Raw genomic sequence first — 26,452 nt, 5'->3', positions numbered from 1 at the left:
TCCGGCGGCCAGTGAAGGGCGGCGGGGATTCGGCGCCCGCCTGCAGCAAAGAGGAGAGCCGGCGCCTTGACCCCCCCCCCCCCCGCGCTGCTGCAGGAGGCGCCGACCCAGGACGGCGGATAGGTACGTTAGGTTGCGGGAGAAGACGGACCCAGTTTGCAGCCCATTCATCATATCGATTCGTTGGTTAGGGTGGGGGAGGAGTCTGAAAGGTTGGACTTTTGTGCTAGGGTTGTTTGATTTGGAGACTAAACCTAGGTTGAATTTTGCCTTGTAATGTAGGTGTCAGTGACAATCTTTTCACAATCCAGTTGCATCATGGTGGGTTTTTTGTTGGGGCTGGTCAGTTGAGGACATATGTTGATGAGAATTAGTTGGTTTGATTATTGCGAGGGTAATTTTCTGTATCCGCAATGGTGGGAGGATTTACTGGAAGTTGTAGGATACAGTAATATGAGTGACAGTTTGAGGAGTACTTTGAAAGTATATTGGTTATTACCAGGGAAGGATTTGTCAGATGGATTGAGATTAATCAAAGATCGTGCAGACAATGATGCTATGATATCAGTAGTGGGTAGAGTAAAAACTCTAGTAGTGTACATTGATCATGGAGACATACTTTGTGGTGGAATTTGGGATGATGTGGTTGTGAACCCCTCAGCTGATCTTCCCAAGGTTTTTAGCCCAGCTAAGATAGTACATGTTAAAAAGAAGGAATGTGAAGTACTGCCAGATTTTTATAAGAACTTGAGAAGCAGTTTTGATGAAGAACAGAAGAGTGAACAAGGAAAAAATGACAGTGGCAGTGATGACAGTGATGATTCAGACTTTGTGGACAGTGACAATGAGGTTGAGCATGGAGATGATGATTTGTTTGTGGATTATATTGATCAGGATGTGGTTGATGAGGGAGTAGCTAAAGGGAAGACAATTGGGAGAAAGTCTACTACAGTAAAGTATGAGGAAGAAAATAATGAATCCAGTGATGATGAAGATCTGCAAGTACCAGATGATGATGTGGAGGGTCACATTAATCTCAAATTCAAGAATTTCACTAGAGAGGATTTGAGTAACCCTACATTAAAGGTTGGCATGGTGTTTGAGTCAGTAGAGATCTTGAGGAAGGCAATAACTGAGTATAGCCTGAAGAATAAGGTTGATATTAAGATGCCAAGAAATGATCAGAGGAGAATTAGAGCACATTGTGCTGTTGGCTGTCCTTGGACATTGTATGCTTCCAAAAATAGTAGAGTGAAGGCTTTATGATCAAGACATATTTTGGAGAACACAATTGCCAAAGGGAGTGGGAGTTGAAGAAGTGCACCTCTAATTGGCTGACTGAGAAGTACCTAGACAGTTTCAGAGCTGATGACAAGATGAATCTCACCAACTTTGCTAGAACTGTGCAGAAGGAATATAATCTTACTCCTTCTAGAAGCAAGTTGGCCAGAGCAAGGAGGCTGGCTCTCAAGAAGATATATGGAGATGAGAGTGAGCAATACAACCAACTATGGGATTATGAGCAGGAATTAAGGAGGAGTAATCCAGGCAGCACATTTTTTCTTAACATTGTTAACAGTCACTTCTCCAATTGTTACATGTCTTTGGATGCCTGCAAAAGAGGTTTTCTAGCTGGGTGTAGACATGTCATATGTTTGGATGGCTGCCACATCAAGACCAAATTTGGTGGCCAGATACTCGCAGCAGTTGGCATTGATCCCAATGATTGCATTTACCCAATAGCAATGGGTGTGGTTGAAGTGGAGTCATTGGCAACATGGGTTTTTGTAAAGTCTTAAAGATGATTTGGGCATTGATAATATCTATCCCTGGACTATCATTACTGATAAACAAAAGGAACAAAAGGTACGCTTGTGCATATAATTGTTGACTCTAATTGTTAACTTACATATTTGTTGTTAACTTCCTAAAATCTTAAACATAATTGTTAACTTACATATTTGTTGTTATATTATTTGCAGGATCTGATTCTAGCAGTGGAGCAAATATTTCCAGACTCAGAGCACCGTTTTTGTATGAGGCATCTTTGGGCCAATTTTGGAGATGTAGGTTTCAAAAGAGACATTTTGAAGAACCAACTGTGGACTTGTGCAAGATCAAGTACAGTGCTCAGGTGGAATCATAATATGGATTTAATGAAAGGACTTGATCAGAAAGCCTTTGAGTGGTTAGAGAAGATGCCACCTAATACTTGGGTGAGGGCCTTTTTTGCTGAATTTCCTAAGTGTGATCTTTTGTTGAACAACAATTGTGAGGTCTTCAACAAATACATTCTTGAGGCCAGAGAGATGCCTATCCTTAGTATGCTGCAGAGAGTGAAACAATAATTGATGACTAGGTACTTCAGCAAGCAGAAAGAATATGAAGGTTTTGTAGGCACCATTTGTCCTAAGATAAGGAAAAAGGTTGCAAAAAATGCAGAGTTTGCTAATGTGTGTTATGCACTACCAGCTGGACAAGGAATCTTTCAAGTTCATGAGAGAGATAAGCAGTACATCGTGGATATCAGATCCAAGGAGTGTGAGTGCAGGAGGTGGCAACTAACAGGGATCCCCTGTCAACATGCCATCTCATGTCTTAGACATGAAAGGATCCCCCAAGAGAGTGTTGTTCATGAATGTTACTCAGTCCAGGCTTTTCAGAGAGCATATGAAAATATTATCCTACCATGTAAAGATATGGAAACTTGGGAGAGAGTGAATGGCCCTCAGGTGCTGCCACCTATATATGAGAAGAAAGTGGGAAGGCCACCTAAATCTAGGAGGAAGCAACCACATGAAGTTCAGGGAGGTCATGGTCCAAAAATGTCCAAGCACGGCGTTATCATTAAATGTGGCTATTGTAAGGGAGAAAACCACAATGCAAAAGGTTGTAAATCGAAGAAAATGAAAATAAGGCCTGAAAACTACATGAGAGATGTCCCTCTAGTTCAAGATGAGATCCAAACTAACCAGTTCCATGAAGAAATCAGCATGAATGTCTTTGCAAGTCAGCCTGCTGTATTGACACAAGATGACATGCAAGGTTCAAGCCAAACTGCTATGTATACAGAAAGTACACAAGGTTCAAGTCAGCCAACTATGCTACTTTCACAGATGAGTTCCACCATGCTGATGAGGATGATGGAAGAGGTAAAGATGGTAACTTCTATATGTTGCATGTCTTTTTCATGCCCATCAGTCACTAACATTCTTTTTTTTGCAGGGTGCTCAATCAGCCTACTCCAATCAGGCTATTGGGCCTCTGCCAGACTCACACTTCATTAGTTCAAACCAACTACTACCAAGGCCACAAGCGATAACTACTGCCACCAAGGAAGGGAAGGCAGCAACAACCAAGAGAAAGGCTACCAAGGACGGCAAGGCTACTGCAACTGCAAAAAAAAAACCAAGAAGCGTGTTTGATGTCAAGGGATCTATTAAATGTTAGGGACAAACATAGTTATATCCTTGTACATATCATTATTTTTGAGTACTCCATATCTTTTGTCCACCTGGAGATGATATCATACAGATGGTGTTTAGTTATGTCCTTTTAACAATATTTGGAGATGATATTTATGGTCTGAAAAAATCCTCTCAGAACAATCCTTTCTTCTGGGACATTGATATTCATGCAAAATGAATGACACAGTTTGAGTTCAAAAGGAATTTGCCATTGATTCTGACTTCAACCATTACATATTGTCAAGCAATCCTACATAAGCCACAAATGATGGCAATCACAACAAACACACTTGCCAAAAGTACAAGTTTTAGCAACAGAACAATTTCCCTGCCTATTTTTTTCCAACTTGTTCATCTTCTGAAGGATTTGATCCTGCACAGCTTGCACTGCCTTGGGGCTTCTTGGACCTTCATTTGCCTCATGCTCTGGGATGACTTGGCTCTGCACCAGCTTCATATTGCTAGCGAAAATGGGCTGGTAACTAGCATCCACATGTCCATGGGTAATCAAATACTCCTGGTACTCATCCTCCCAGCACCAAAATTGACATCCACTTCCATCCCTCTGCACGGCAATAAAGCAGCAAAGTCCACTCAGACCAAAGACAGAACACACAACGGCAAACAAGAATAGCCGACTAACCTGATGAGTAGGGCAAACAAAGAAGAAGTGGCCAAAGTTCTTCTTTGTCCGTGCCTTCAGGCCTTTCAGCTTCTGACATTGGCAATTCGGGCAATCAATCAGAGGTAGGTCCAGCATGCCGTCATGGAGTCTTCCCCCCGTGGCACTAGAGCTCGAATCCATGTCAGATAGGTGGAGCGACGGGTGGAGAAACCAGCCCAAATCGCTCGAGGTGGGGGGGGGGTAGAAGGGCGCGTACCTCACACCAGAGCTCAGGCCGGCGAAGGGCGGAACGCCGGAGGCTCTAGGGTTCGGAGGAAGGGGAACGGGAGGGAGTTGGGTCGGCGCCTCCTGCAGCAGTGCGGGGGGGGGGGGGGGTTCAAGGCGCCGACTCTCCTCCTCTTTGCCGCGGGTGGGCGCCGAATCCCCGCTGCCCTTCGTCGGCCGCCGGAGTAGCCGGGGACGGCGGCGGCAACGCCGACGAAATCAGGAGGGGAAGGGGAACAGGAGGGAGTCGGGTCGGCGGCGAATGGGGGGGGGCGAGCGGAAAGGGGGGTCCGCGTTTTTTATCCGCGCCCACTGCCATGTCGCCGCCAGCGTGGAGGCGCCATGTCGGCGAACGGGTCGGGTTTGTGACCGTTTGGATGTGGATGATACCCGACCCAAGATTGGGGACTCAAAAATGCAGTTTTGGAAGTACAGGGGCCGCGGTGACACAGATGCACAAGTTTAGGGACCCGCCATGAATTTTACTCTTTCTATCTAGTGTGAGCCACCTTAGTATTGCTATGGGTGGACAGTGTTGGAGCAGAGACACCTTAGTATTGCTATGGGTGGGAGCAATACGGACTATAACTTTACCGGCTAGTAATTTGTAGCAATGTCTACACTAAAGCTGCTCTATAAAAAAGTCATGCATAGTTGCCAATAGTCGACCTGCCGGGGGATCGTGGGATGTCTCCAAAGTCATGCATGACATGATCAGGTCTCCATCCAACAATGATGCGTGGCCAGGGCCAAGGGCGACAACAATGTTTGAGGTTGATCCACCACAAATAATGTATACAATCATGTTAAGTCTATATTTCAAACCAACAAACAATGAAACTCAAATATTTTTCAACACTGTAAGGGTACAAATCGAAGAATCACGAATGCGGGACCATACAAGGTTCAAATTCTACAGATTATTTAGAAACTCAACGAAAGCAGCACGGGATGAGCCTCCTTCACTCAGTGCTTGCACGGCCTTGCTCTTCTCAGCCGTGGCGCGCTCCCGGAGGGCCCTTCCTCCCTCGGATTCCATCACCCACCTGACCTTGGCCTCCACCTCCTCTGCCTTCACCACCTCCTCGTCATAGCCCCTCAGCGCCACTCCGAGCTTCATCTCTTCCACGATGAACACCTTGTTCAACCTCTGCTCCGCGTACAACGGCCAACACAGCAGCGGCAGCCCCGCCATGATCCCTTCCAGCGTCGAGTTCCACCCGCAGTGGGTCATGAACGCACCCGTCGCCCTGTGGCCGAGCACCTCCACCTGCGGCGCCCAGAACCTGACGACCAGCCCCTGATGCTTCGTTCTCTCCAAGAATCCTTCGGGGAGGAGCGCGTCGAGGTCTGGCTCAGGGTCGGGGAGCGGGTGGCCAAGGCCAATACTCTGCTCGTTGCCGAGCGGGCTCCGCAGGACCCAGAGGAACCTCTGCCCCGATTTCTCCAGGCCGACGGCGATCTCCTGGATCTGCTTCTTGGAGAAGGTGCCCAGGCTGCCGAAGGAGAGGAACGTGACGCTCTTGTCCGGCTGCGCGTCCAGCCACTCGAGGCACGCGTGCTTGTTGCCGCCGCCTTCCGCGACCAACGGCCCAATGCAGTAGACCGGCGGTGTGGGACGGCCAGGGATGCACCGCCCGTCTCTGAGATCACGCACCGCCCGAGCTTCCAGCGGCTCAAACGTGTTGATAAGAATCCCGCTGGACCCCGCGATTCTCTCGGACATGCGAAGAGTGGCCTTGCTGGCCTCGTCGCTGTCCAGGATAACTTGGGGAAGATCCGTAGCCTTGAACGGAGGAGCGACGGGGAGACGGAAAGGCGCGTCTCCGAGCTCCGCGAAACTCCGCCTGTCCATGCCGGCCACCGCGCTGGGCAGGTTGAGGAAGACGGCGAGGAAGCTGGCGCCGGAGGCGAAGAAGAAGTAGGCCGGTATGCCGAGCTCGGCGGCGACGTCCAGCGACCCGGCGCAGAACATGTCGAGCACGAGCGCGCGGACCGCCGGGAGCGAGCGGAGCAAGTCCCGCAGCGGCGCGTCCATGAGGCGGAGGTAGTCGGACATGTCGCGCGGGGCTTCGTCCGCCGGAGCCGGCGGCGGCAGCACGTGGAAGGTGACGGACGGGTTGGTGGCCGCGGCGAGGGCGACCGCGGCGGAGAAGCTGGGCGACACGACCTGCGGCTCGACGAGGGCGACGGTGACGGCGACGCCGTGCCGGACGAACAGCTTGGCCAGCTGAAGCATCGGCGTGAGGTGGCCGACGCCGAGGCTCGGGTACAGAACCACGGCCTTGTCCATGACTCTTGATTAACTGTCGTTTCAGACCGGGTGCGCTCGAGAGGTAGGGGCAACGGTGGAGGTGGAGCTGTGCGATCGTGCGATGTCATCAGGGGTGCCGGGAACGGGGTATATATGCCATGCGTGGCTTTGCTCTGGCTCGCCGCTCGTGTCTCGTTCTCTCATTCTCTCTCTTTTTTTTTTTAATAAAACTCTTTCTCTCATTCTCTGGCTCAGGAGAACACAAGTCTTCCAAAGCCATCGATTAGTCGTGGGTGCACCTGGGAATGGGATTCTGGAGCCATCTCAAGGGGCGATCGTGACGTTGGCCATGACGTTGCTGGCGAAGGGCGGGTTTCCCTTGCCCACAGCCCATGCATGCCTGCTGGCTGCTCGGGTGAGCTGTGAGCAAGTTCCCCGCCGGAGGGGAGCTTCCAAGTACGCTCCCTTTCGGACCGGATGACGCGCGCACGGACGTGATCAGCCGATCTGCCTATAACGCCGGAAAGGTTGAGTTCAAGCCCAACAACCGTCGGCCTACTGCAGCAAGGCGCGCGTATAAGAAAAAAAATTATATTTACCTTTCCTAAACTGAGCTAAGTTTATGTTTCCATCCCGCAATAAGGGTGTGTTTAGTTTCTCCGTTTTGGAATTTTCAAAAGGATTTTTTTTCACATTTAAAGTATTAAATATAGACTAATCACAAAACTAATTACAAACTCATCTATAAATTACGAGACGAATCTAATTAGCCTAACTAATCCGTCAGTAGCATAGTTTACTGTAGCTTCACTGTAGCAATTTAGTGTCTAATTATGGCCTAATTAGGTTCATTAGATTCGTCTCGCGATCTACAGTTCATTTGTGTAATGCAATTTTTTTTCAACTACATTTAGTACACCATGCAGGCGATTTACAAATCTTTCGAAATTTTGAACTTTAGATCTAAACAAGGCCTAAAATCGGATATTTTGGCTCCTCGGACTCGGGTTACCGGATATATGACCTCCCTAGCTGCTTTCTCTTAGTGGTTTATCCTCTTTTTTATATTTATTTTGGATGAATATTTGAAAAATTATAGTAAATCATAAAATATAAAATTTAATTTTGTTGGACTCGACATGGCTAGATCTATCCAGTGAACATATGATATGATATAATTTAGTGAAAATTGTTTTTTTTATTTTAGATATATACTTTTCTGTAATTAATTCATATATACATTTTTCGTGGTTCAATTATGATGAAATTTTTATGGTGGGCTAACTATTACATGCTTGCGGTGTGGTAATCATTAGATCATGTATGCTTGAGCAACTGAAGAGTCTAATATAGCTTGGAATTAAACTCCAGAATCTATAACTCAATCACACATGATCCAATGAGCATGAAATTTATACTACAGTTCAATCATATAATTATTAGACCACCATAAAAATTATACGACTATGAAAAATGTAGATATATCTAAATGTACAATAATTTTTTTATTAAATTATATCATACTATATGTTCACCGCATAGATCTACTCATGTGGAATCCAATAAAATTGGACTTCCCATTTTATGATTTTTTATAATTTACTATAATTTCTCAACAATTTATCCAAAATAAATATAAAATAAAAAGAGGAAAATCACTAAGAAAAATTAGTCAAGAAGGCCATTTGTCTGGTATCATAAGTCTGAGCTAAAATACCCATTTTTTGAGTTCCGGATGGAAACATAAACTCGGCCCACAATCTAGAGACATAAATAGAACTTTTCCTCGTAGATAACCATGCTCTCACGTCCTCTTCCTGTGTCGTCCCAAACACCGGTGCCGCCTCCCAGCCCTGCCCGGCAGCCTCTCTCTCTGGAGAGGGAGGGCGCGGAAGCTGCACCAGCCGTTCTGGAAGAAGGGTGGATTTCGATTCTGCCGCGACATCGTCGCCCGCTCACCAGAAGTCGTCCACGACTCCGCGAAGAGGCGTCTCCCTGAGCCACGCATTGCTGGGGAGGCCGATCCCTTCCCCATCCCCAATTCGTCCACCAAAAATGCTGGTACGTTCTACCGCGCATTCCTTCAAGAGTCAATTGATTCTGACTCGATCCCTTTCCCAATCATCTTCAGCCCGGTGTGCTTCTGGTGCAGGTAGGATCCGGCATCATCACCTCGCCGCCCTCGCCTCATGGTGGCGTTCTCACTCGGCAGCTGCAACCCCAACGCTGCTCCACCTCAACCCACTACTCCTCACGGTGCTCCCCCAGGCATCCCCAGTGCTGCTCCACCTCAACCTACTACTCCTACTCATAGTGCTCCGCCGCCGTCGCCGACACTGTCGCTGTTGCCGCAGAGGTCAAGTGGTTCAGGTTCATCCCAACAAGGCGCACAACCTGCTACTGGAAGCTCTCCACCATTGTCGCCCCACGGTCCTGTTCCCGCAGCCGCTGCTCATCTTCCGGTACCGAATGATGTAAGTTTCCACACCACTATTTCTGGTCTAACATCCTGCTCTTAAGGCGTAATTCACTTTCTCCAACTAATCCTCTTTCTCAGCGGTATTTCAATTGGGAGTTGAATCACATAAACCTTGCTGTTCAAATAATTTCAAGCATTTTTCAAGTTATGGGATCGGGGGATACCATCAAACAGTGAAGGAAGGACACTAAAGGTTTGTTCAGTATTCATGATGTTGGGATCGGGGGATACCATCAAACAGTGCAGGAGGAGTAGGTGTTGGGATGATGGCTTCCACCACTGCCGTGGGAATCAACTGGGTGAGAAGTCTTTCTGCTAACCTTGCTCGAGCAACATCAACAGCAGCAATTGTTCTGCTCACAATTGCTATCTCAAAGTCAATTGGCTACACATGGGGAGTCGCCTTCAGTTCTGGCACTGCAGTGTTGATGGTCTTGATTTGGGTGTGGGGTGACCCTGTAGTCTTTGATACACTAAGGGGTTGGCTTAGCAGAGTGAAGACGTGGCTTGACAGAGTAAAGATGTGGTGCATGGCTGCTTTGGACAGGGTGAAGGTGAAGCATTCAGATATCAGCACAAGATGGGAAACAATGAAGCAGAGTCTGAAGCAAGGATGGGATGGCATGATACAGAGAGTGACTTCTGGATGGGATGTTATCAAGCAGAGAGTGGGTGCAGCTCAATCTATCTCATCATTTAACAATAGGACCTCTAAGACCTCTAGTGATATCTTTTCTCATAAAGTTGTCATCATTCAACAATCAAACTATTTGTTATCTACGCAAAAATTGAAATTATAGGTTATTGAGCTAGCATTTAGTAAGTTATATTTGTTGAATGACTTGATATCATATTACCGAGGAGCCTCAGCCTTTTTGCTTGTAAAATTTTCTATTCTACTATGGTATGAGAAGAGTTTGTTGAATGACTTGATATCATTCTATTTTATGTAAAGTAGCCTTAGCTTTTTTGCTTGTAAAATTTTCTATTCTACTAAGGTATGAGAAGAGGGATGGAGGAGATTGTCGTGGTGCTGCAAACCACAGCCGGGTGGCGGAAGGCACCCGCCTAAGCCCAGAGGGTGTGTACTCAGGGGTTAGCTAGTCCTAGTTCGATCTCGCTCAAGAACACGATGAACACAGCGGGATTAGAGTGGTTCGGGCCGCCGGAGCGTAATACCTACGTCCACTGTTTGTTGTATTGCCTTGCCTCGAGAGAGTTCGCAAGAGCTTGTGTGTGTCTGGAGAGCTCCCCTCTGTACAGCGAGCGCCCCCCTTTTATATCTCAAAGGGGGCGCATACATGGCCGTTGGGACCCCGACAGGTGGGCCCAACGATGCAGTACAAGTTAACGTACTGTTCATAATCATGGCGTCGCAGGCGAAGGAGATCCCTCTTCTGGATTCCATTGCCTGCTCCCGGAATCCTCCGTCCGGCGTGTCCAGGCGCTTGTCTTGTCGGAGCGGCGCCAGGCATAGCTAGCGGCGTTGCCTGCCACGTAGCTGAACGGGCCGCGTAGCTTGCGGCGTAGGAGGCATGATGGAAAAGTGCCGTGCCGTCGTATCCAATTAATGCGGCAGACGGGCTCTTCGCGGGTGCGGCACAGGCGGCTACACTGTGTACCTTGGTAATACGCGGTGCACAGTGAGGCCTGATAAAGGCTGTCCCGCGTGCTGTGGCGACAGAGCACACCTCAACCATCTGCATTAAATGCTGTGGGTGCGCGAGTCTTCCAGCAGAAGACTTGCGCACGAGTCCGCGCCCGTGCCTCCGGGCCACGTGGCGGCTCCGGACCTCCACGCGGTAAGGGAGGTCCGGATGGAGGCAGGAGGTCCCGGACCCCTATGGGGGGTCCGAGGCCCCGGCTGTCAGCTCGGAGTTTCCCTTTCTTAGGGACATGTGGCGTCTCCGGACCCATACCCCGGCGGAGGACGGGTCCGGGGCCATTGGCTTGGTGAGGAAAGAGCCTGACCCGTGGGGCCTGGCTACTCCGTCCTTTGCGTGCAGTCACGGATAACTACACGGGTCCTGCTTTCCCGCAGTAAGAGTGGGTATCCCTGTTACAGGGTACCGACAGAGATAGTCAGCCCGTTCGGTTTGCTGGACAGCCAGCCCTGGCTGGTATGAGAGCTATAGTATTAATGTGGCTACAGTACCGACACATTATGTGAGACTACGTGTACTCGAGTCTCTACAGAAAGTATCTGCTATAGTAATCAGTTGCTACAGTATCAGCCGCTACGGTACACAGCCTCTCACAAAATCAACCGTTATAGTGAATCAGCCACTCCCAACCAGCCAACCGAACAAGCTGAGTTATAGATGCTCATGAGAGTTGTGGTGTTGCCATGTGGCAATTTTCACTCTTTGCAAAATATCTAACCCTAGGATTTTCTTCATCTTTATCCAACTATGCAAATTTTTCAACTTGTCAACTTGTCTCTATTGATATTTTCAATTTTTTTCTAGAATCTTATGCATTGTTATTGTTAGCATGGACGGGATGATTTCCTTGTGAGAAACTTAGTTAGGTATCATATTATATACTATTTGTTATCTACACGAAAATTGAAATTATAGGTTATTGAGCTAGCATTTAGTAAGTTATATTTGTTGAATGACTTGATATTATTCTATTTTATGTAAATTGTTACCGAGGAGCCTCAGCCTTTTTGCTTATAAAATTTTCTATTCTACTATGATATGAGAAGAGGTTGTTGAATGACTTAATATAATTCTATTTTATGTAAAGGAGCCTCAGCCTTTTTTGCTTGTAAATTTTTCTATACTATGGTATGAGAAGAGGGATGGAGAAGATAGTCAGGCTGTTCGGTTTGCTGGACAGCCAGCCCTGGCTGGTACTATAGCTACAGTAGTATTGTGCTACAGTACAGACACATTATGTGTGACTATGTGTACTCGAGTCTCTACAGAAAGTATCTGCTATAGTAATCAGTTGCTACAGTATCAGACGCTACAGTACATAGCCTCTCATAAAATCAACCACCATAGTGAATCAGCCACTCCCAACCAGGCAACCGAACAAGCTGAGTTATAGATGCTCATGAGAGTTGTGGTGTTGCCATGTGGCAACTTCCACACTCTTCTTTCCAAAATATCTAACCCTAGAATTTTCTTCATCCTTATCCAACTATGCAAATTTTTTGACTTGTCAACTTGTCTCTATTGATATTTTTCAATTTTTTCTAGAATCTTATGCATTGTTATTGTCAGCACCAAGAGGGTAGTGTTAGCACTTAGCACCAAGAGGGTAGTGTTGGCTCGCTGTTTACTTTGCCAAAAGATACTACCAAAGCAAAATAATATTTGAGCAATTGTTATGGAACACATTGGTGGTACGCGTTGCAAATACCTAACTCCATATACCATTAGTCTGCATTAAGCTCAATGGCTCCATCCCCAGGTCGCTGGGGAGGCTGTCGTACTTGACCTTGTTTGATGCCGCGCACAACGACCTCGAGGGCCCAACCCGCCGCTGCTGGTGCGCGGTGGCACGCCCGATCGGCTACTAGGTCTCATGCTGGCACTAATAGAAATAGTAATTCTCATGACGTTTTGCGTCTTGAAACTTCATCATTGAACAGAACACGAAATTACAACACATATGAGTTTCTGCGACGTTTCGTCTATGTCACTGAAAATGGTATTTTTGACAGTACAAACTTCCTCTTTGAAATCATGACTTATTTATAAACAATAAGAGCTTAATTCTTGATAGGACCTAGATATTTCTAGCATCAAGAATTTGCGAAGTGGAGCCAAATCTGATACAATGAGATCCAAGGACATTTGAATTGTTTTGGCGAAACAAATCGGAGACAAATCTGGTGAGAACTGTTACGTACACACGGCTACGGTGACGCCAGAGCCCGGCTGCCGTGGCCGTCGTCAAACGCAGCGAGCGAACGGCGGAGGAAAATGGAGCTAAAAATCATCGGCACCCATCCACTGGCGTCGCGGTCCGGCGCCAGGGGCCGCCGGATAAAAAGTGGTGAAACGACGCGAGTCCGCGAGGTGAAAGAGAGAGGCGCGCGCGCGTCCACCGATCCACATGCGCGTGTCCTCCCGCGCTCGCGTCGCGTCCACTGCCATCGAACTCCTCCTCCCAGGCTAACACGCACCGGCGTCTGATTTGATCCTTCCCAATACCGGTTGATGTCACTGTTGCATTATTGCCTTGGCCTGCATAAATTTAGCTTTCGGCTGATGGCTGCGAGGAGCCTACAGTTTCGTTCATCGATTAGGCAATGGGCCTGCAGCACGGCACGAGATCGAGCGCTGCCCACCGGTAAATGATACTCCTACAAATGCGCTCTCTCTCTCTCTCTCTCTCTCTCTCTCTCTCTCTCTCTCTCTCTCTCTCTCTCTCTCTCTACCATCCGTTCGTTCGTTCTCCAAGCCCTGCATTTGGCAGTATTACAAATTACAATGACGCATGGCAGGTAAGCTCAGCGACAGTTTAACATTCACCAGCAGGCCAGCAGCTTAAAATGTTGCAGGAAAATTTTGCTCAAGTTAACCTTCAGTACAGCATCTGTGTATCCCTAAGATTGCAGTAACGGGCAAACAGGCAAAACAGGGCACTCAGACGACACTCTGTTTTCCTTGTTCCTGGTCAGAACATCTGAATGGAGGTCATGTTCAGTTGCTGCCAGCCTGTAATTGAGAAAGGAAATAAATGACACTGTACACTAAGCAGCACTCAAATCGAGTATACTATTTTCCCTTTCACCTCTTTTTTGTTTTGCTTTTTTTTCTGTATGCAAGTACAAATGTAAAAAAAATTCGTGCTTCTGGCCTTAGCCAGACACTCAGCTGCATGAAAAATATACAATTAAATAGCCTTGTGACTAGTGTTATCCCTCCTATGTCCTATACCACGCTACCGGCAATCCCAACAATTAAAAGGACCCCAACCTCTTCATGTGTGCTCTGTACACTGGAGACCAACTGGAAGGGAACTCCTCACAGTTCCACTGGGCATTGGGGGTCCAATTAGCAGATGGACGATTCACGATTGGACGTCACATGTACCATCCGTGACTGTACACATGTATTTATTTAGGCGTGTTTAGATAGAGCATAAAATTTTTTTGGAACAGAATCTTATTAATTTGAAGTATTAAATGAAGTCTATTTACAAAACTTTTTGCACAGATAGTTTGTAAATCGCGAGACGAATCTAATGATGCTAATTAATCCATAATTAACAAATAGTTACTGTAGCATCACTGTTGCAAATCATGGATTGAGTAGGCTCATTAGATTCGTCTCGCGATTTACAGGCCATCCATGCAAAAAAAATTTATAAATAGACTTCATTTAGTATTCCATATATGTGTTAAAATATTCGATGTGATTTACAGGCCATCCATGTAAAAAAAATTTATAAATAGACTTCATTTAGTATTCCATATATGTGTTAAAATATTCGATGTGATTTTTTTTGTGTTTACAGGGTTTACGGCCTTAGGAGCAGCCACCGGAAACAAGCACAGCCCATCAGCTGTAAAGCACTTTATGGTGGCTTCTCCACTTTGCTCTCTCCTCTCCTGTCCTTCGTCCAGATGAATATACCAAGACAAAAATGCTGTACACATGCATAATCTATCCTTGTTCGCCACCAAGTATTTACTTGAATTTAGAAATGCTCCTTGTGGAACTCGAATTTTGTTGTGCTTTTCCCATTGAATTCATGGCACAGTTTGTTTAGTTCTTGTGCAAGAACTGGAGCTCCACAGTAGAATACACCTGCGTGCAAACAAATTCTTTCTTTACAAATGCATACACAGTATCAAATGTGTTTTCTTTTCTAGAATAAACACGATATCTGCGTGCCATTATATTAGTCTATAAATTTTGATAATGGAAAATATATACTAAATCAGTTTGAGATGTCTATTCTCACTGCTTCGCTCAATCATGTGGGCCAAAACCTTAATAAATTTTGATTTTAGTCTATAAATTGTTGATGCATTTGCATATTTATGCAGTAATTTCTTTTTATGAAACAACAAAATAGAAGTTTTGATAAAGGACACAACTCATTCACAAGGATGTGCATGACTATATGAAAGAAGAGAGAAATTTAACTAGACAATGTAGTATGTAGACTAACCTATCTTGGCATATGGATGCTTGGAGGCAATTTTAGATAGGACCTTTTTCCAATTTGGTCTTGCAAAGTGTGTCCGGACCTGCAAAATCAGCATATCGATGATGAGATGGGACTATTAGCTTGATATCTTAAAAGGTCATTGTACACTATTTTAGTCATTTATGCAAATAGATGTCAGGGGCAAAACTCCAACATATTTGACTTAAGTGGAGTTAGTTGTCCTATCAATACTTACTTTAGTTCCAGAGACAATGTCAACACCATTCTTGGCATGGTTCAGAGCTTGAAGCATGGTGATGAGCACTGACCGAGCATCCCCTTCCTCATAAACACTCGTGAGGTAGTTGTGCATCTCAATGATATTCTACAATGGAGCAAAGGTAAACAGTAAGTAAAACTCACGAAAGGGAACATTAGATTTCTCACGAGAACAAAAAAAACTTCAAAAACAAGTGGTCAATTGGTGCTATGTACCCTTTGGTCCAATTCAGCAATCTCATTCATGACTCCTTTGAACCAATCGAAAGAACCTTGCTCACGCGTAACCCAATAAAAGTAAGCATTTGTGGTCCTGAGAACCCTCTTTGGTTTTGAGGTAACTGTCATAAGTGTGCCCAGATCAATGTGCGGCTTATTTGGACCAACTGGTGGATAAAGATCAGTGGAAGCATCCTGCCAACACACATGGACACACAAAGAATTATTGTCAGAAAAATGCAAAAATACTACAGAAAAAAGACTGCTCGGATGTAATCTGTTATTTCACTAATGAGATCAGGAGGGTGATAAGTGAAGATATGGAAAATAGTAATTTTACCTCATCTTCCTCCATTTTGATGATATTGTTAAGCAGATCTTTCAATATGCTGATAAAAGGAGTTGCACCAATTCCTAATCCAACAAGTAGAAGAACATCATACTTGCTGTAATCCTGAGCAGGAGAGCCATAAGGTCCATCAATCAGAAGCTTTGGTAAGCTGCATTGTCAAAAAAGACAAATATTATAACCTGTAGTTTGTTAAGGATCTATAGTGCACAAAATCAATCCTATCAATGATGCTGCTAGAGGGGTGGGGATGGGGATTGGGGGCTCATACGTTTTCTTGGTTGTCTCGTCTGCTCTAAGAAGGCCACTTTTACCACCCACTGGGGGTTCGCAAGCTGCTGCAAATACCCTCTTGAGCTCTCGTGTCCAGTCACCAAGTTGTCTAACGTGAATGCTGAGATAATCATCTCCGGGCGCTGAAGTAATTGAGAAAGGATGCCTGTGAAGAGAAAGGAAATGCTCAGCATGCAATGGGTTGCATCAAGACTACATTTTAAGGATATGTGAAGCATTCATGAAATTTGGTACAGTACTAGCAATGGTGTGTTTCAATCAAAATTTAGTGCTGCAAGTACCAATTACCATTCAAAGGGTGACACTGCTGGACATTGAACAAACATATATTGCCCACTCTTGTACCGGAAAGCAGGAGGCTTGGACATTTGCAGTGTCAAGACATTACCAGGATATATGGCCACCTGAAAGGGTTAAAAATTACTGGATTAGTAGCTGCACACATAATGAATGCTCAAGTTTCTTGTGTCTTTTTTATTGACCTTCAATAACCTGACAGAATAACTGCCAGACCTGAAGAACCTCAGCACCCTCTCCCCTACATACAAGCAAACAGGCACCGCCAGATACATCCATGTCTGCATCAAAATAAAAATACAAGAACCTCAGGACAAAAAATTTAATTTTTCATGTGTCCAGAGAATAGCCTACCCCAACTTGCTTGGGAAAAAAGGCTTGTTGTTGTTGTTGTTGTTGTTGTTGTTGATGTGTCCAGAGAATGAAAACAAATAATAAAATCTCACCGTTTTTCTGTACCAGACATGAATGAGGTACAGGCACTGGCCATGAACAATGAGCGCCAGATACACAATAATGAACAAGTGATGAGAGTACCAGAAGGCATTAAAGCCAGTCAGTTTGTCAAATGGTTTTGGAAGCTTCACCAAGCTTCGGCGGAACCACCGTGTTGCTAAAGTGAAAGCTATAACCATGCAGATAACCATAATTACACCGGTGATGCCCTCCACTCCTTTGACCAATGCAAAATATGATGGCTTTGTTTCCCCAAAATACTGGCCCAGAGGAGCATACTTCTCATTTGACGACTTTATAAGCCGTGGAAAATCACATACAAGATGGTTCCCTGCGTGGAGGATTATACCAACAACAATTGCCGCTGCAATAGTCTGCCCATTAGAACATAAAAAGGAAAAACTTATTGTTAGTTTTCTCAGCTGGTCAACTTAGTAACAATATTCATATGTTGCATCTAGTGAGTAACTCTCCATGCAACTGTTAAGTATAGGCTCCCTTCTACCACAGCTAAAATAATAAAGTTATTCTTGGTCGATGCAAAAAAGAGGAAATCCTATACGGTGTCTGTTTGAAGTTTGTTTCTGTACAGATAGGATGCACCACAGAATGCCGACCTATTCCAGCAGGTGGACAATGTGTTTTATGCTTTTTGGGTACTTGCTATGCCCTGCTTATAATTCAATCATCAAAATACTTTAATAGAGTTTAGTAAACTGAATATGTTTTCTTTCCATTTTTCTCAATCAACTGGATAATTAATTTGGCACACAATGCATTGGTACAATAAGTACACATAATGAACAGAAGGGTAAAAACAATTCTACATTCAACTTCGCTGAGGCATAGTTCGTTTTTTGGAGAAATAAGGATAAGCACATGAAAATAATGTTGAAGAGCCTACATCTACATGCACAGATCATGCAAATGTGCACCACATCCTTTTGGGCCTAAATTAATTCATTCAGGTACAAAGATCACACTACTGTGAAACTCTACAACTATATGGATAAGAAGAGGCGATGATAAACTAATGCTAACCTTGTGGAAATTTATATTATCATCAAATGGTAATGCCCGTGCAGCCCTTGTATTTCTCAACCAAGTAATGGTGTTGCGGCAGACTGGTAGGAGGATAATTGCCATGTTCAGCTTCAGGGTTTCAGCAGCACCTTTTGCAGTTGTCACGCAGTAGCCCATCACATTAAACACATACCTGTTGCGATACTGCATGAACTTCCAAGTGAACAGTCCGGCCATTATCCCAATCCACAATGCAAGCACCCACAGGCGTTTCCAATTATCCTCCAAGTAGTAACTCAATGTGGTTCTTAATTTGCGAATTGGACTCTTTGTCCTTAAGCCTGCTAGGTTCTGGCTTAGCGCTTGGCTTGTGTAACTTAGCGCCTGACTGTAGTTCATGTAGGTATCCTTCTGCAAAAGAAGTGTCTCCAATTGCCACAGCTGCAAAACCAACAACAAGCAGCATATTCTTTAGAACTAGTTATTAATTCCAAAAGTTACTTTGCCAATAACAGGTTAGAATGTTAGATCAATAAAAATACTATTTGTCCTATGAATGAATAATAGGTCATTGTTTCATACAAGTTAAAAAGAAGGAATGCACGTTTGTAAATAGAAACTGATAGGCACACTAGCTAAGCGCACATCTGGAGATGACCAAGGCTGGCATAAGTACAAGTTAAAATGCAGTGTTTTATTATAATACAATTATACAAAATAAGCTCCTCTCATCAGCTGAGCAATTTGCGCTCAAGAGAAAGAAGATTTGTGTGCACAAAGCGCATCCATAATGCAGCCCAAAAGATCACGCACACATATAGTTTGAATAATTCTGCAAATTGAAGCAAACGCACAAGTATGAAAAAGTATCTATGCAGATTATTAAGGGTAATTCCTTGATAAACACCAAAAAATAAAAATTTTCTCAGCAAAAATTTAAAATTTGCTTACTGTAGGAATATATTAGTATGCCACATCAACGAAAATTGTTATTATGACATTCACAGAAAGAAACTTTATAACTAGCATAAAGTAAGATGTCCTAGTATGCAATAGGAACCAATGCAGCATACGTCGAGGAAAGGGGTTTGTTCCACAACTATTAGAACAAAATTTTAACTAATCTACACAGCATTATTGTAACATTATTGGATTTGAGGAACTTCAAAATTAGATTTGCTAGCAGTGACATGTCTTGTGTCAATATTGGAAACAACTAAATATCAAAGATATATTCTCTGTAGCTAGGAATTCATCACCCTACAAAGGAATATGATTTGATCCTATCTCAAATTGAAGTGACTACTCTCTTCATATAGCTACCAAATGGCCGCTCACTCAGTGATAGAATATGAGAGCAACTTTATCCTGTGTATTTTGTGCTCTCTCACATTATGACAGATTTGCGACATCAAGGTAGCAAATTTCTGACTTCTGTGCTACTTGGAAAAAAAAATGCAAGACGAGTTAAAGTTACACGTCAATAATGAACAAGTTGCACAGAAACATATCACCCTGCTGAAACTGCAGAGTAGTCGTCACTGGTTTGAACTTCTAATAGCATCTGGTGCTACAAATGGCTCGTGTGACCGTGCTATTATCCAAAGTTTTTGCGATGCCCGTGTAATAATTATGTCCAGAAAAGTGGGAGTTGGACTTGAATCTCCTGGTACAAAGCATGGCATGAGCTGGTCTACCCCTGCCCCCTACGAATAGGGTCTGATATGACACGCAACATGACCGCTACAAGGCCAGCGGAGCATCATGGCGCAGCAAAACACCCCATACTATACACCCTGTTCTTCGGCTGGTGGATTGAGCCTCCAGTGCTACAGTAACTCTCTCTCACATTACTCCAGCTCCAGCCTCCAGCCACCAGCCAGGTAACAGTGTTTTTCTCTCACACTACTCCACCTTCAGCCTCCAGCTCCAGCCTGCCGAACACGGTGTTAACTAGCCAGTCTGCGGTTGCTAATCTTCTGAAATCAGCGTGCCTAACCTTGTGCATTGGCAGTGTGTGAAAGAATCATGGAGCCCTGACTAATTATTTTGACGTTTCCTTTGGATTGTAGTATCATCATTTCATGTATGCTCAGGCAGTGACAACGCCCTTCCAAAGGAAAAAAAAGGAGGGTCAATAGCTATGAGGACGTGGTGGGACAGATGTGAACTGTGAGCGGCAAGGATGACATTAAACTCGGCAGATCAATGACGCATAAGAAATGCATGCGAGCTGGTCCACAGCTTCTCACCAACTTCATTTAAATGATGATGGGAAAGAGGTTTTTATAGCCAGTCTTCAGTATTTTTTATTATGAATAGTGCATTCCTTGCATGTTACTCGAGTCTCAACGCAGCCCGGGGCAAAATTTTATTGCTACCACAGTAATGGGTAGGCTCTTCGTCTGGTTGAAGGGCACCCATCACCAAGCAACCTGACAGAAAACTTAAATATATATGAATACCAACATTTTATAATCCTATACTGGTACTGATCCACTACCTTTGTCATAAGAAACAACCCCGGTCAACCACTATGAAGTCTAGTGTGTATCCAAATTGCAGTCTTCTCCATGACCCTAACCAAAGTACTAAGTTACTAACACTTCCTTTCAGCTAAGATGTGCTATTTTGTCATCACTGTTGTTGACATTAAACATGTGGTCATGGGGTCAAATTGTTACATTGCACATACGCGAAAATAGTAAGCTTACCTCAATGTAGCCAAGTCCTTCGGGATCAAGCTCTTCCATGATCAGGGCAGCGTACTCTTCAGCTTGTTCCTTAAGCCTGGACAACTTGTTGGCAGATGCGCTTAACATGATAATCTGGAATGGTAGAAAGGAAAACACAAGTTTTTTTTTTCCAGTAGGGAAACATAAGTTAGTACAACGACCATGATCTCACATTTTACCAAACCACTAGAAAGTAACCCACAACGACCAAGATGGCTGACTCAATTCCTTACACAGTGACGACTGTGAAAGGAACGTACACAAGCTTCCAATCCAAAAGCAACTTACCTCACCAAGTCACCTTTCAACGCATTGTTTCAGCGGCTCAGAGAAAAACGATTAGTTGGCGTGGCGAAAATGCCCCTCACCTACTGCCGCTCTGGACTGCAGACTCCCATCTGCTGAAAATTACCGGAATGCCCACACACGTTCTAGAAAGAAAGGTGCCCCTTTCCTGAAGGCGGACGGGGGAAAGGAGTGTCCCAAAACTGGCAGGTAGGAGTGGGTAATGGCGTGATGCTTTCCATGCCGGTTTCGCTCACCGGCTACGATTAGATGACAATACTTTCGGCGTACTCCCTTCCTTCCCCTATGAACATTTCCTCCAGAACCCCATCTTGTCGGATTTTCACTGGTTACTAAGGTTTCTCCTCAACAAAACCATAATTAAGAAACAATACTGATCCGTGAGGTCTGCGACATGGATGTGCTACCTATTAGAAGAACAGGAGCAGATATGATCGTGGCAGGGGCTTGGAATTAGACAGCTCAATGGGCCAAATATAAAAAGTCTTGCCGTCAAAGGGCGCCAAATAAGTAATCCGATTTTGACGTCCCCAAATAGCAAACTCGAAAAGGGAGAAAGAAAACGGAAAGAAACTGCTCGTACTGCACGACCACCAACTCCAAGCACAGACAGTATGTTTGTTGCTTAGGGCGCGTTTAGTTTCCCAAACCAAAAAATTTTGATTATCAAATCAACAGTTTGATCAGATATCGGAAGGATTTTTTGGACACTAATTAAAAAACTAATTTCAGAACTCACCTGAAAACCACGAGACGAATCTTTTGAGACCTTTGACCGCATCATTAGCACAAGTGGGTTACTATAGCACTTATGACTAATCATGCACTAATTAGGCTCAAAAAATTCATCTCGCCGTATACATCCAAACTGTGCAATTAGTTTTGTTGTTTAACTACATTTAGTATTCCATACACGTGTTCAAAAGGAGATGCACAAATTTCGAGGTGAAAATTTTTGGGAACTAAACGGGCCCTTACCTCTTTCACCTCCTCCTCTCCGATCCGACCGTCCGCGTTCTTATCCACCCTGATTGAAGCAACCAAAAAAAAGTGAGAAAATCGATACTATTATTGGTGGCGCTGTTCTTCTAATAACATTAACCAGAAAAATTAAAAAAATAGAAGCTAGGTAAGCTAGGAGTGGAGTAATGGTGAGCATGGCTGCGAGGTGGTTTACATGTCAAAAAAGATCTGGAGGCGGGAGTCGAAGCTGTTATCCGTGATCTGCTGCCAGATCTCGCGCAGCTCTTCCTTGTTGATTTTGTCGACCTGCATCTGCCGCCGCCGGCTCAATGTGTCGAACAGCTCGAGCGCGAACTCCCTCGATTCCGTCATCCCTGCACGCGCACCTCGCCAATATTTCAACGGCTGGGGAAGAGAAATGGAGGGCGAGCCGAGGGAAGGCCTCGCGGCGTGTCGGTACCTATGCATTCCGCGAAGTCGGCGCGGGAGAGGAAGCCGTCGCAGGCGAGGCGGTCGAAGTTGGCCTGCACCTCCATCCATGCGTTGTTGGCCTTGTTGCTGCTGATGAAGCGGAGGCCGCGGAGCGCCTTGTGCGCGCCGGAGCGCGTGCGGTCGAGCTGCGCGCGCTGCCGCCTCGCGGCCCGTGCGGCGAGGGCAGACTCGATGCCGGACGTCGGCTGCTGCCCCTGGCTTTCGGCGCGGCTGTGGGTGCGGCCGAAGCGCTTGGTGAGGTCCTGCGAGAACTGGCGCGCGATGGACATGGCCTCCGCCTTGAGCTCCTGCGAGAACTGTAGCAGCCGGTGCGACGAGGTCCGCCTGATCGACGGCGACCGCGAGCGCGAGGACGACGACGCGCCGCCGCCGCCCGCATGGTCCCCGCGCGCGCCCAGCGGCAGCCTGGACGCCCCGGCCGCCGCCGCGGCCGGCTCGACGCTCCGCAGGATAATGGTGTCGTCCTCCTGCAGGTCGAGCGTGACCTCGACCAGCTCCTCCCCGTCGTCGGAGCTGCGGTCGGAGCCCCGCGGCGAGGAGCCCGTGCTGAGCGACCGCGGCGTCGTCCCCGCCGAGGCGCTCCATCGCTGGTGGTGGCCCGCGCCCGCCGCGGCGGGGGCGGCGCCGCCCCTCATCGCCGGGCCGAATCAGGAGCCGCTTTCCAGCGCGGCTCCCGGAACAGGTCCACTGCTCGCTTCGCGGACGAGACGCGCTCGGCGACGGCTGGACGGGTGGATTTGGGCAGGGGTGGCTTTGGAATCTCGCGACGCGTCCGAGCGGGAGCCGAGCCGACGAAAGAGGAAGCGCAACGGGAGGGGCATATATGAGGAGGCGAGCACCGGCGGGGCGGGCCGGCCCACGCACAAGCTTTGTACTCCACCCACTGAACTACTACCGGTAGTACGGCCATCTGGCGATTAGCCTTGCGCAGACTCGTAGGGAAAGAGCAGCCCGTTCCCGTGCTTCACAAAATGACTTGGTCCATTTTACACTTTAGGCCAATTTCAGTTCAAAATTTCAATACACGATATCAAGAGTGACACATTATCAAAAGACTTTTAAAACTATGGATAAAATGATGCCTCCCAACGCATAGTTTCATTTCACAATTTCATAGACGAGTTATTGCATTTAATTACAATGAACATGTTTGGGTGAAATCAGAGAAGATGAAACTCTCTAGCCCAATGTTAGTTTCATCATGTTTCATAGTCTTGAAAATAGTGTAATCCAAGTTTCATCTAGATAAAACTTATTCCTTCTTTCTTAATAAATTTTTTGTCATGTCATCATTTTTTCCTATGTGGCATCTCATTTAATGTGCATGAAACATCTTTGAAACTTGCACTGAAATTAGCCTTGGCACACCTCGTTCTTTTTATATAATCTTTGGTTCACCTCGTTGGCCCGTTCATATAAAATCTTGAGATCTTACGCAACACAAGGCAGCAATATGACAGTGATTTATTTCCACAATGTGTTTAAACCACTTCCATTATATTGTAGTATCATGCATGCTAAATAAGTACTAGTTCAACATGTTGCAAGTCGAATCCCATGACCGAGCCCATAAATTTATAGTCCTAAGTAATAAGTCTACATAAACCCTTGGGTATTGGGTTTTCTCTAGCCAACTCCTTGAGCTACGAAATCGTGTACTGAGCACCCCGAATCGTGTAAAATTATCTAAATAACCTATTAGGTGGTGAAGTATTTTTCTACGTAATTAATAATAGCTTGATCAATACTGTAGCTCGACATGAACCTGGATGTAAAGTTTATCACAACGTTTCCGTGAAGACGCCTCGGTCCATATATGGACGTCCACACTACTAAAAAAATGATTTGTAGCAACGTCTCGTTTTTTTAGGGGCGGACCAAAAAATCACACGTTCCTATAAATAGAACGAGGGTACTGTAGAAATAGTCTGCCCATAGAGATGGCATCTGTAGGGACAGCTGACCCCCTCTGCTGCCCCTGAAAATGAGTGCTATTTTTAGAGGCGGGTGGAGGGTCAGCCGCCCCTACAAACAATCATTTTTAGGGGGGCGGCTCACCCCATCCGCCCCTGAAAATGCTCTCATTTTCAGGGGCGGCGGAGGGGGTGAGCCACCCCTAAAAATGATTTCTCAATTTATTTGAAAAATTCATTTATTTCAAATGGGGATGTAAAATACTTCAAAACAACGTGTAATTTTTACCATAAGCATGTATTGTCATGTAGAATTGCACAAAAATATGAAAACTACAATTCAACACGTTTAGCGTTAAAGTATATTGAAAACACAAAGTTAGCTTTAAGTTGTATGACATAGTAGTGTGACATAGGTAGACATTGTTGTTTGAAAACATTTATTCATTATATGCAATGGAATATGATTTTGATATTTTTCTTATGTTACACATATCTTATTTTTTCCTATGGTAAAAATTTTATAATTTTATAATGTGTTTTACTATTTTTTGTATTAATCCAATTTTCTGAATAATTTGAAAAAATATTTGTTGGGGCAGGCCGGGCTGCCACCCGCCCCTACAAACCGGCCCTATATATGTGCAGCCGCACCTCCTTCTCCTCGTCGCAGCCCTCCTCCTCGCCGCCGCCGCAGCCCCTCCGCGCCACCTTCCCCTCCGCTCCCTCCTCCTCGCAGCCGCCGCCACCTCCCCCTCCGCTCTCTCCTGCTCCTCGCAGCCGCTGCCACCTCCCCCTCCGCTCCCTCCTCCTCGCTGCCGCCGCTGCCGCCGCCTCCTCGCCGGCACCTCCTCTTCCTCCTCCTCGCCGGGATCCGCTGCCGCAGCGTCCTCCACTGACGCCGGGATCCGCCTCCGCCGGCACCTCCTCTTCCTCCTCCTTTCCTCCTCCTCGTCGGGATCCGCCGCCGCAGCGTCCTCCACCGACGTCGGGATCCGCCGCCGCCTTCTCCTCCACCAACACCGGGATCCGCCGCTGCCACCTCCTCCATCGCCGCCGCAACGACTGGAGCTCGCCGAGGAGGACCCGCGCCGTCGACACCGCCACCAGCTCTCCTCGGCCACGACTCGTCACAGCGCCACCCTCGTTCCTCTCCAAGCCACATGGTAGGTGCCATTGCCTTCTCCTAGGGTTAGGCTTAGGTTTAGGCTTAGGGTTAGAACGGTTACGGTTAGGGTTAGGGTTAGGGTTAGGGTTTGGGTTTGGGTTAGAACCTGTAGGGTTAGGGTTAGGCTTAGGGTAAGAGAATATGACTAGAACTTTTTCCATTTGAATGAGAATGCGAGTACATGAATTAGTGAACTTTTGTTACACTATGAATTTCGTTATTCATATTTACTCAATGTGAGTACTGTTAGATGTTCCATGGTGGCGATCATGGTAGGGTCGTGGCGGTGGTCGTGCACTTATGGACGATGTTGATGCTCAGCAGCCAGGCATACACTTCCATCAAGAGGTTGGCTTTGCCACTGGGTGATCAAACGCGCGGATCAATTCCTAACGTTGTAAGTTTCACTTGTTAGTTTCATATTCATATATTTTTGCTCACATACAATGCAGCTTCAAATAATTCTAAATTTCCTCACATCAATGCAGCTTATCAACCTTGTTATATGGCTTCAAGATTGTCGGTGCCCTGACCCGGTGGTCCGGACCCAACCAGTGATGATGCTGCGTGTTCCCCGTCCCAGATGTTGATGCAAGAGGCAATACAGTAACACACGGGTTTGTCCTGGTTCCGGACGCGGGGCCGTACGTCCAGCAAAGGGGTATGCGAGGGCACTGTATTATCTTTCACCGGGGGGTGCCTGTAGTAGGGGGTACAGGCGAGGCGAGAGAGGGAGGGAAGCTCCCAAGTCT

At 45.9% G+C, this 26,452-nt stretch overlaps 2 protein-coding genes across 2 annotated transcripts; both read right to left on the bottom strand.

The window, feature by feature from the left end:
- Window positions 1–5,123: 5,123 nt before the first annotated feature.
- LOC120707947 (anthocyanidin 5,3-O-glucosyltransferase-like) lies at window positions 5,124–6,789 on the bottom strand. The gene has a single exon (XM_039993009.1). The coding sequence runs from the start codon at window positions 6,647–6,649 to the stop codon at window positions 5,270–5,272; it is 1,380 nt and encodes a 459-aa protein (XP_039848943.1). The 5' UTR covers window positions 6,650–6,789; the 3' UTR covers window positions 5,124–5,269.
- Window positions 6,790–14,494: 7,705 nt separating this feature from the next.
- LOC120707946 (respiratory burst oxidase homolog protein A-like) lies at window positions 14,495–23,453 on the bottom strand. Its single transcript, XM_039993008.1, has 14 exons — window positions 22,588–23,453; window positions 22,342–22,501; window positions 22,143–22,191; window positions 20,838–20,951; window positions 18,142–18,564; window positions 17,091–17,474; window positions 16,830–16,925; window positions 16,636–16,751; window positions 16,325–16,492; window positions 16,045–16,204; window positions 15,702–15,899; window positions 15,463–15,591; window positions 15,228–15,306; window positions 14,495–14,860 (listed from the first exon to the last, which is right to left on the bottom strand). Exons 1-14 carry the CDS (start codon window positions 23,252–23,254, stop codon window positions 14,751–14,753), a joined length of 2,853 nt encoding a protein of 950 aa, XP_039848942.1. The 5' UTR covers window positions 23,255–23,453; the 3' UTR covers window positions 14,495–14,750.
- Window positions 23,454–26,452: the final 2,999 nt, after the last annotated feature.

This window comes from Panicum virgatum, chromosome 5K, assembly GCF_016808335.1.
Source record: "Panicum virgatum strain AP13 chromosome 5K, P.virgatum_v5, whole genome shotgun sequence".
NCBI classification, from domain to species: Eukaryota; Viridiplantae; Streptophyta; class Magnoliopsida; order Poales; family Poaceae; genus Panicum; species Panicum virgatum.
Note: the sequence above shows the minus strand (reverse complement) of the source record. Positions and strands in the feature narration are given on the sequence as shown.